Below are 11,657 nucleotides of genomic sequence, written 5' to 3'. Positions count from 1 at the left end.
ATACTTTTCAAATTTTGAAATTTCGGTCTTGACTTAAATAAGACCCATTAAATTCATTAATTAAAATGGTATTATGCATATAATAATATATTTACAGCATTAAATTTTAAAAATATCATAAATTAAAGTTTAGTTAAATTTGAAATTTCAAAATTTACAAAATTATTTGTAAGAATTTGAGCTACGGAAGGTAAAAAAATAACATTGGAGTTTTCTAATTAGCTTTTTTAGTACAAATATTAAGTTTTAAATCAATAAAACTTTTATTTTTCATTAACGAAATCAAATAAAAAAATAAAACAACAATAATGTTCTAAGAAGCAATTAAGGGAGAAATCTATCACTACACCAAAATAGGTCTTTAGCGGCGTTTTTTATGCCTTTAGCGGCGCTTTCTAACGCCGCTAAAAATATTTGCGGCGTTTTTGAAAGCGCCGCAAAAAACGCCGCTGTTGTGAACGCCGCTATAGAGCAGGACCTTTAGCGGCGCTTTTCCACAAACGCCGCTATAGAGCAGGACCTTTAGCGGCGCTTTTAGCACAAACGCCGCTATAGACCAGGACCTTTAGCGGCGCTTTTCGCACAAACGCCGCTATAGACCAGGACCTTTAGCGGCGCTTTTCGCACAAACGCCGCTATAGACCAGGACCTTTAGCGGCGCTTTTACCACAAACGCCGCTAAAAACATATCTTTTAAAAAAATAATTTTTTAAATAATATTTATTTCTATGATAAATATTATATTATATTTTAAGGATAAATAAAAATATTATTTAAATTAAATTTTCTACAAAAATTTTAATCAGAAACTAAATATAAAATTTAATGAATTTAAATTTAGAATTTAAAATAATACATTAATAACACAATTAAAATCTAAAAGTTAGAACTCTTAAGTAAAAATAAAAATTTAGAATCAAAACTAAAATAAATAATACATATTCAAGGTAATAAAACATACAATGCATTTTTTTACTCAAATAAATAATACATTTACTTAATCAAGGAAATCTTGTACATCATTGAAGTCACACCATCAAATCTGTACCCATCAAACTTATACTCCTCCAGCCACCATCTTGCATATGAAAGAAGATACCTCAATACCTAAAGCAACAACTAAGAAAAAATATTTACAACTGGAAGGGAGGAAGCCAAAATCTTTAAACAAGAGCTATTCATTAAGAAATGTTTAGGTAGAAGTACATACTTCCCAGCTTCCATAATTAAAAAGGCGAGAATCCCACACCGAGTGGTGACCCCTTAACCCCGTGCGGAAGTAATGTGCATCAGTTCCATCAAACATGTTCAGCCCATCTAACACATTATTGGAAGCATGGTTGTATTCATAAAACATCATTCAGATACACAGGTAGATAAGAAGATAAAATTAGCAACTTAACTATAGAATAAAAATGAACGGGGAAATAGCAAACAAATGCTTTCACAACAAGTTGGTCGTGAACAATCATACTAGAAATTTTATAGTATTCTAGTCATTTATATATTCTCAATCAATTACGACTTTGCTTCTCTCTTTTAGATTTATTTTTTAGCAACCTTTTAGGAAGCAAAAATCAACTAGAGAAACGAAGGAGTAAAAGTGACAACCAATAAGAGCCTATATTCTCATGGCCATATTTGCATCAAGTCTACTGGAAAAATGAGCATAAAGCCAAAGCAGGAAAAGAATAAGAGTTCAAGTTCTCATTTTATTTACAAAACAATCAGGGAAAATGTTGGCATAAAAAGTATAACATCAAATATAGCTGAAGGGCATGTTTCTAGAAATTATATTCTCCTGCAGACATAACTATATAGTGAAGATGAAACAATTATAAAGAAAATTATAGCTTTAGTACCTTTAATATCTAATGAGCCTTGCACATGGTTGGCATACAAAGACGCAGGAAAATTATAGCTTTAGTACCTTTAATATCTAATGTTTCATAATTGCCCAAACATAAACATGAGATTTTAAGAAATAAAACAATAGACAATAATTTAAAGTTTCTAATATTAGTATTTATTTGTAATAATTATATTTAGTTATATTAAATAAAATTATTGATAAATTTTATTTTATTTAATAATGATGATGTATAATATTATTATTTATTAATGATAATTGAGACCCATGCATCCATACATTATAACCTAAAAATCAAGCATTAATTTAGTTTTCTATGTTAAAAGATAGAACTTGTTTTAAAAGGTATTAATCTGAAATAAGATAATTGACTAATATGTTATATTAACTTCTTTACTTGTATTTAATATTTTTAGTCATTATTCAAAACAAGGTTAATTTTCCAAAATTTAAGATTTTATTTTACTTTTCAATAATTTAATTATGTTTATTAACTCTTACAAATTAAATCTTGTAATTGGACAAAGATTGGGATTGATACCCACTCCACTACAACAAATATGAAAATATGGAAAGAACATAGGAAAGTATGTAGAAATAGAACAACGATGAAACTGTGAAGACAAAATAGAAAGAAATAAAACAACAAATCACAGTTAATTGGTCTCTTATATTAGCAAAATAGAAGCTAAAATATTTAATCCAACACAGCTCCAGTTTAAGCCACTCAGTAAATGCATTGGAACTAAATGTGTTACTTGAGCATAAAACATACAGGCATAGAAAACTGAAATCCTCCTCTTCTACATGCCTCTATTAGGAAAAAGGTAATTTTTGGTTTGACATATTCACATATAATGAGAGAATATACATTTATCATTTTGCGGATGTCTAAAAACAGTAGGGAACAGGGATTTAGATTTATACCTGCCTATAATTTGCTTCTTTTGAAGTAACATGTAGCAAACAATTAGTCTATATGAATAAAAGAAATAAGAGTATATAGTAATATCCCTATGCTGAAATACGCATATTCAGTTATATTCCAATTCATATAACTACTGCTAGGATTTAGATTCATAACTGTTGATAATTTCTTTGAATCAATCTATAGGAAACAATCATCATCACATAAAACCAAAATCAGAGAGCAAATAGCAATTTCACTCTGCTACAATATAAGAAGATATTAAATCATACTATACCATTAATGCATGATCCATCATATTCCAGTTTATATAATTATTAGATATAATATGATTAACCCAAATGAAGACCAACCAACATATTTAAGCATAAGGGTATGGGCAAATAAATTACCTTGATTAGCTTTGGATTATTGGCGGATTTATGTGAATATCCCTCCATAAAAGAGGATCATTCTGAACTACAGATCGCAGAGATGTGCAAACATTCTCAATAACAAAAAGATCCCGCACACCCAAATAGCCAAGCGCCAAAATAAGAGCTTCATGAGGGGTTCCTTCATGTCCCTCAGCACGAAACTCACAGTCCTGAAATTCTTCATTTTCCTGATCAACCGAAACCATATCTTCATCCCCAAAAGACAAAACATCCTCTACATTACAATGGAAAACCACTGTCAAACTACCCAATACAAATAAAAACTAACACGAGACTAAACTAAGTTACAGGGAATAAAACAATTGAAAATAAAGGCACGACCTTCATTTTCAATGCAACTAGCTATGGCATTATCTAACAACTCATGCTGAAGTAAAAAAGCTAGCAATAAGAATATTTTCCATTCACACTTCTTCTCTTTGCTTCAGTACTGAGCAAAAAATAGTTAGCAAAAGAGTTAGCAAAAGTAGCAACTAACTGCTACCTGATGAACTAATCTCAGCTTAACGAAGCTCAATAGTTTCAAATTCTTAGCTAATTAATCTTCGAAGCTAAAAACAACATGAAAAAAATTATAAAAGAAGGCAAATAAAGGAAGCTTAAATAATAATTCAATTGCTAACATGATAAAATCTCTGTATTTGATCTTGTGCATCAGGAGGTATCTCTCTTCCAGGGATGAAGGGATTTTTCTGTATGTAGCTAAAATCTTTAACCAATCAAATATTCCACAATGAACCAAGATAAGAACACAACCTCATCTTTAGATGGTAGCGTGGAATTTTTGGACTCCTGTACAATTTGCTCTTTGGCATCCTCCATGCCCGACGTAGCTCCTTGTAAACCCCATCCCTAAATATTTACTTGCTGAAACATATATGTTCTGCATCAAAACCAATTATATAATTGCAGTAACAATGAAAAACCCCCAAATACCAAATATTTTACAATTAATAACATGCCAAAAATTTTACATTACATTAAATATTACAAATACTAACCATTGAATTTAATTAATTTGAGGCAGAAGAAATGAGGTCCTTACTTAAGCTAGAAATACGAATTAAAAACCCTATGAATATCAAAACCTAACAAACAATCAAACCACAATATATTCTCCAACTAAAATTAAAAACAACCCTACATAAAAAAAACCCTAGGTGCTAACAATTATTTTACAAGTTAATTCAGCAAATAAATGACGATAAATTGGAACTAAATTCAAAGATTGGAGGAAATAAAATGCGAAATTGAAAAATACCGAAGTACCTGAATATTTTTCAGCACTCTGAATGGATCAGAAATTCAAAAGAAAAGATTTGAAAAATGGAGTTTGAAAAAAAAATACAAAAGAAAAAGAGGAAAACCAATAATTAGACTACTAAAAGCAAGAACAGGAACACAAGAAAGAGAAAGAGAGAAAGGAAAAAACACAGAGTTAATAAGCTTTTGGGTTTTTTTTTCTTGGACGTGGGAAATTAGGGATTTTGGGGGGAAAGTTGGGAGGGAATTTTATAATATGGCGCCTGTTTTTTTAAAGTGAAATTATTTTTTGTGGTGTTTTTCATAAAAACGCCGCTATTGCTGATCTTTTGCGGCGTTTTTCACAAAAACACCGCAAAAAATTATTTCATTTAAAATAAAACGACACTGTTTTGTTATGCTAAAAGGGCGCTACTTTTTTAAAGTAAATTTTTTTTGTGGCGTTTTTATAAAAGCACCGCTATTGCTTAACTTTTGCGGCGTTTAATATATAAATTAAAAAACACTAATTAATCTAAATCCTAAATCCTAAACCCTAACCCGAGCCCAAATCCCTAACCCTTAACCCCTAAACATTATTTAATATATAAATTAAAAAACACTAATTAATCTAAATCCTAAACCCTAACCCGACCCTAAATCCCTAACCCCTAACCCCTAAACATTATTTAATATATAAATTAAAACACAGTACTAATTAATCTAAACCCTAAACCCTAACCTAACACTGAATTCATAAACCTTAAATCCCTAACTCTTAACCTCTAACCCCTAACCCATAAACCTTAAATCACAACCCTTAAATCAAAATCCCTAATCCATAAATATCCCTAATTCCATAATCTATAAACCTTAAAATTGTAAATCTTAAATCGGCCCTAAATCCTAAATTGACCATATATATACCCTAAATCATATATATTAAACCCTAAACTATAATGATAATTAAATTAAATATTTTAAAATTAATACTATCGTATCTTTTACAATTATATTTGAAATTATTTAATATATAAATTAAAAATCAATCAATTATGTACCCAAAAATTTTAAAATTATTTTAAATAATAGTATTTTAATTTCTCCATTTTTAACAAATATTTTCTATATTTTTATTTCAAATTATTTCTACGTGTCATTATTTCAAATTTATCCATTTTAACAAATATTCAATTAAAATAAATTGAATTTTAATTAATATAAATAAACAAAATAAAATAGTAAATAGACAGATAAAATATTTTTGCGGCGCTTTTCTAAAAACGCCGCTATAGATCTGAGCATCAGCGGCGCTTTTTTAAAAACGCCGCTACAGATCTGAGCATATTTTTCTATATTTTTTTATTTCAAATTATTTCTACGTGTCATTATTTCAAATTTATCCATTTTTAACAAATATTCAATTAAAAATAAATTGAATTTTAATTAATATAAATAAACAAAATAAAATAGTAAATAGACAGATAAAATGTTTTTGCGGCGCTTTTCCAAAAACGCCGCTACAGATCTGAGCATCAGCGGCGCTTTTTCAAAAACGCCGCTAAAGATCTGAGCATTAGCGGCGCTTCTTAAAAAACGTCGTTAAAGATCTGAGCATTAGCGGTGCTTCTTCAAAAACGCCGCTAAAGCCCCGAAAGGTAGAAAACGATGCCGTTTGGCTTAGGTTTTTTGCGGCGTTTTCTAGAAAAACGCCGCTAATGCTGATTTTTAGCGACGCTTTCCTGAAAGCGCCGCTAATGCTCGATCTTTAGCGGCGTTTTACGTAATGCGCCGCTAATGCTTGATTTTTAGCGGCGTTTTTTGTCCAAGCGCCACTAAAAAATGCTAGAGACATTGAAATTATTAGTAGCAAAATCCAAAACCAAAATAGCATAAAGAAAAGAAGGAAAATCATTCCAACTAGAACGAAATGCTGATGATTATGAGCTGCTCTATTAGCACGGAAGGATATTAGTTGAAATTGAGATTTCAAACGTAAATAGTCGTGAACAATGGTGCCAAACTAGGAGATGTCTTGCTTCAGTTTAGTAATAGCATGGACAGCCTCCTGGCAATCGGTTCATGCAGCCAAGACAAAGCCTCTCTTATCGACATGATTTTAATAAGTTTCGCTTCCATCCCGACCCCCAACGATCCAGACAAGCCTTTGACAAAATGGCCAGAGGGGTCACGAACAAGAATCCAAAGCCCCATCCACATTGCATTTCATCCAACCTTCCGGTGGTCTTTCCCAGCCATTTGTAGTACCTGCAGCTGTTTGAAACTTTCCCGAGCATCGTTCCAATCCTGCAAATAACCATCACAAAAAGACACAATTCGATTAGGAGACTCGTCAACAGATTTCCAGCAAAGAAGGTTTCAATGGAACCAAAAACTCCAAGCTATAAGCAAAACCCCATTCTGCTGTGCAAGACCAGCATTTGAAATATAATACACAAGAAGTTCATGCACCGATTGGAAATTTGTACTAATACCAACACACTGCCAAGCATCGACAGCCTTAGAGCAATGCAACAAGATTGTTACGGTGAATTGATTTCATTTCTGCCAAATTCCTTTACCAGATTGTTAAGGTGTTGGAGTTCATTGGAAAGAAAGAAGGGCTGCAACTTCCATCTGGTTTTGCGGCCCGCATTGCTGAAAAGTCAAACTGGAATTTGAAGATGGAGAGAGAGGGACGGTGAGTGGAGGGGGAGAGAGAGGGGGCGGTGGACGGGGAAGGGAAAGGTCATTTATTTTTATTTTATTTAATTATATTTTAATAAGACGATGACTTAGTGAAATTTGATTGGTTAACATTTTTTTTTTTACTGAGGGCAGTAACAGTTACAGCAGGTATCAATTTCTGTAACGGAATTAAAGTTTAGTATCATAAAAAAATAATTTAGGTACTTAACTCAAATAAATCTAATAGCTTAGGTAGCTATTATCAATTAAACCTTTTCATTTAAAAAATATTATGCAAATACTACTTTTTCCCATATATATATATAAGCTTAAACGAGTGGATCGATCAATAGGCCAGCATGTAAAGTTATCTCTTTTGGAATATTTAAATAATAAATTTTACACAAAAGTGAAAAAGAAAGCAGAAAAATCTAATAGGGAATACGAACCTTTTAGCATTAAGCATCTTGTAAAGCAAATGGCCAGTAACTTGTCAAGTGCTTTACTGAGTCACTATAGTTAATTATACAAATATTTTTTAATTAAAATAAGTTATATTATTCGAGAATAATTTAATTTTTTTTAAATAAATAAATAATAATTTGTATATGATAAGATTTGGGGTTTCTTACAAAAGTAATATAAAAATTAAAAATTATCAAAATGTTATAAATTTTTTATTTACCAAAATATATATAATTTTTTTATTTACCAAAATATATCAAAAAACCAAAAAAACAAAAAAACCTCAAAAAAAATCGACCGATGATGGCATTGATGGTCACACCAATGGCATTGGCGGCACCAAAGGTGCCAAAACCATTGGCGGCACCAATGGTGCCAATGCCATTGGCGGCACCAGTTGATAATAGGGGGGGTCGGTGGTGGGGGGCAGAAGGAGAGGGAAAGAAAGAAAGGAGAGGAAAGAAAGAAAAAGAAGGAAAGAAAAGGAAAGGAGAAGAGAAAAAAAGAAAGAAAGAAGAAGAAAAGGAAAGGAGAAGAAAAAAGAAAGAAAGAAGGAAAGAAAAGGAAAGGAGAAGAGAAAAAAATAGAAGAGGGAAGGAAGGAAAAAAAAGAAAAAAAAAGGTAATTTTTTTTTATAAATTTAATTTTTTGTAATATTTGTGTGTTTAAAATTTATGTTATGTACATTATAGTTATTTTATTATTTTATTTAGCATATATATTTTATGAAATATATTTAGAATGAAAAAATAATGGTATGTACATTGTATGTTGATTAGGGATTTTTTATGAAATTTACTTAGAATTTGAAATTAAAATTTTAGGAAAATAGCATTAAAAGTAAAATGACAAAGAAGTATGTTTAAGAAAACATAAAATACGAAAAGAAAAAGGGAATTGTATATTTATCGAAAATAATAAAATGCTAAAAATGTACATGTAATAAATTTCAAACATAATAAATTGAAATAATGTAAAATTATAAAATACAAAATTACGATATTTTTAAAATAATAAAATGCGGATAAAAATATGAACAAATGGTCAAGTAAGAGTGTATTAGTAAATTTTTTAAAAATTCAGAAATAATTTATACAAATAATTGAAACAAATGTACTGAAATAATATAAAATAATAAAATACGAAAATAATATAGTTTTATTGAAAGTAATAAAAATCGGGAAAATAATAATACGACCAAAGGGCAGGGGAAAGGGTTTATTTCGGGTTTTTTACCAAAATATTACAAAAAAATTAAAAAAATACCAAAATATTATAAACTTTTTTTTTATTTACCAAAATAATAGAGGAAAAAAAAATGGTGATGGAGGGGAATAAAAAGGCGGCACCAATATGTGGCTAATTACTTTTAATCCCTCCTTATTTATTATTTTCTTTTATTCCCCCTTAACACACTAAATTAATAAATTTCAAACATTATGCACTGAAATAATGTAAAATTATAAAAGACTAAGTTTATGATATTTTTAAAGTAATAAAATGCGGAGAAAAAATACGAACAAATGGCAAAAGTAAGAGTATATTACTAACTTTTTAAAATTCAGAAATAATTAATACAAAATATTTCAAAGAAAATGTCTTGAAATAATTTAAAACAATAAAATACGAGAATAATATATTTTTATTTAAAGTAATAAAAATCGAGAAAATAATACGAGCAAAGGGCAGGGGTAAGGGTTTTTTTACACCAAATTAATTTAAATAACACACTAGATTAATAAATTTCAAACATTATGCACTGAAATAATGTAAAATTATAAAATTAGAAATTATGATATTTTTAAAGGAATAAAATGCGGAGAAAAAAATACGAATAAATGGCCGAAGTAAGATTTTTTTACTAACTTTTTTTCAACTTGCAGGCATCGAATCGCAATGGCTCGATTGATTCGAAGCGATATTAGACACATATCTAATGCGGCTAATAACGCGGTATGATTTATTATTTGTTAATCAGGAGTTCTATTTATTTAAAAAGGATATACGCAGTATATACAAATAAATTATGTTATCGTAATATTTTTTCTATAATTTAACACTATCAGGACTCGTTCCGAGTATTAAGAGGCCGTGTGAGTGTTACAAAGATAGCTCCGGATGCACGATTGATGCCGTACTTGGAGCTAGCCGGATTTAGGTCATTAGCATTGATCCGGTCCTCCGACTTGCGCTTTGATTTATTATCTGCGCTAGTGGAGCGGTGGCATCTGGAGACCCATACTTTCCATTTTCCATGCTGGGAGTGCACAGTGACCTTGGAGGATGTTGCAGTGCAGCTTGGGCTCCCAATTGACGGGAGTCCCGTAACGGGAGTATCTTCATTCACTGATCCGGCTGCAGTTTGCTATCAACTCCTGGGAGAGTCACCAGAGGACGGTGATAAATATTTTTTCGGCATAAAATTTACATGGCTAAAAGCCAATATTAGACAATTATCAGCGACCGCCACTAAAGGTGAGTTGATGTGCGCTGCTCGAGCGTACATCATGCATATGATAGGGGCAGTACTCATGCCTGATGCAAACGGCGACAGTGTGCATTTGTCGTACTTGCCCCTACTAGCTGATTTGTCCACTGCTAGGTCGTATAGCTGGGGTTCTGTTGTTCTAGCAACGCTGTACCGGGAGCTTTGTCGGGCGACAGAGCCGCAAGTTAAAGACATCGACGGATGCCTCATACTGCTGCAGTCATGGGCGCTTTATCGGATGCCGTTTTTGGCACGCGTTAGTCACCAACCCTATCTGTATCCACTGCCACTCAGGTGATAAAATATAAATTGTCATTACTTGTAGTCATAATATATTGAGTAATGTTACCAACCCTAAACCCTATACTATTTTTTGTAGGTGGACCACCCGTCCAGGCATCGGGAAGTCGTGTGATGTCCCGATATACCGACTGAGGATTGAACAACATGCCTGGGAAGGGGTAAGCTGTTATTCTAATATTCATGACATCTATTCTATTTATATATCTTACTCACATGTTACCGGTCTAACTCGTTACAATGTTATTACTCATGCAGTTTATATGGATGCCATACCGGAGGCCGAAAATTACAAATGTTGTACCCTCGTCCGCACTCGTTGATTCCTACATATGGTGTACTAACACACCAATTATAAATTTCAATGTCGTCGAGTGGTATCACAGCGATCGGGTGCTTCGGTAGTTTGGCTGCATCCAACCCATCCCGGATCTGCTGTGCCAGTTGGGGGATGATCACGGCTTGACAAAGAGAGGAAGAGTTCAATTAGACTGGGGAATTAAGCACCGCAAATTTGTCGCACTGTGGAACGATTGATTGCATCGAATTCCTCAGATGGTTATGGCTACCGACCTGCAACCATCATTGGAGTATACCACGGCTCCATTGTGCGCAACCATTGTCGGAAAGATGTGTTTACCTGCCCCTCCATGTCACTATCAAGTCGGATCATTCCTTGCCGGAAAATATGTGGCTCTAACTCGTACGCTGCATACGTATTAACGAAAAATAAGTTCTAGTAAGTCGATAACATCAAACATTACAACTTATATTGAAAAGATTAGGTTATCATTTACCCATTGCCACAACTTGTCTCTTCCAGTCTGCATTCTTATAATCTTTATGAAAGTTAGACGCAATGTGACGAATGCAGTAAATGGATCTCCACGGCACACCGGAACGCCTAATAGCTGCAATTAAACCCTTCCCTCTATCGGAAATGATGCAAATGTTATCGTTCCTAATAACATACCTCCGCAGATTTGTGAGGAAGAATTCCCAAGACTCCATGTTCTCTTTATCTACGATAACAAATGCTATCGGGAGCACGTTTCTGTTACCGTCTTGAGCAACTGCAAGAAGCAGTATCTGTGTATATTTCCATACAGCCAAGTCTTATCCACCTGCACAAGTGGCTTTGCAGTGGGGAAATGCCCGCACACATGGATCGAACGTCCAGAACATCCGATGGAAAATCCTTTTTGCCGGCTGTAACTGGTCATCCGGGCCATAATATGG

At 32.4% G+C, this 11,657-nt stretch overlaps 1 protein-coding gene and 1 long non-coding RNA gene across 4 annotated transcripts; one reads left to right on the top strand and one right to left on the bottom strand.

Moving 5' to 3' along the window:
- Positions 1 to 909: 909 nt before the first annotated feature.
- On the bottom strand, positions 910 to 4,846 carry LOC128034592 (uncharacterized). 3 transcript variants are annotated; one of them, XR_008190671.1, is made up of 4 exons: positions 4,505 to 4,846; positions 3,859 to 4,118; positions 3,191 to 3,665; positions 910 to 1,317 (listed from the first exon to the last, which is right to left on the bottom strand). It is a non-coding gene; the product is annotated as an uncharacterized LOC128034592 (long non-coding RNA). The 3 variants fall into 3 exon arrangements; XR_008190670.1 differs by having other exon boundaries at positions 3,191 to 3,449; positions 4,505 to 4,827; XR_008190669.1 differs by having other exon boundaries at positions 3,191 to 3,449; positions 3,992 to 4,118; positions 4,505 to 4,772.
- A 4,680-nt stretch (positions 4,847 to 9,526) lies between these two features.
- LOC105801053 (protein MAIN-LIKE 2-like) lies at positions 9,527 to 11,339 on the top strand. The gene is made up of 5 exons (XM_012632390.2): positions 9,527 to 9,583; positions 9,697 to 10,412; positions 10,498 to 10,579; positions 10,974 to 11,121; positions 11,242 to 11,339. The coding sequence occupies exons 1-5, from the start codon at positions 9,527 to 9,529 to the stop codon at positions 11,337 to 11,339; spliced, it is 1,101 nt and encodes a 366-aa protein (XP_012487844.2).
- Positions 11,340 to 11,657: the final 318 nt, after the last annotated feature.

The sequence above is a fragment of the Gossypium raimondii genome, chromosome 11 (assembly GCF_025698545.1).
Source record: "Gossypium raimondii isolate GPD5lz chromosome 11, ASM2569854v1, whole genome shotgun sequence".
Lineage (NCBI taxonomy): Eukaryota > Viridiplantae > Streptophyta > Magnoliopsida > Malvales > Malvaceae > Gossypium > Gossypium raimondii.
The sequence above is the reverse complement of the archived record's forward strand: the minus strand, read 5'-3'. Positions and strand labels throughout refer to the sequence as shown.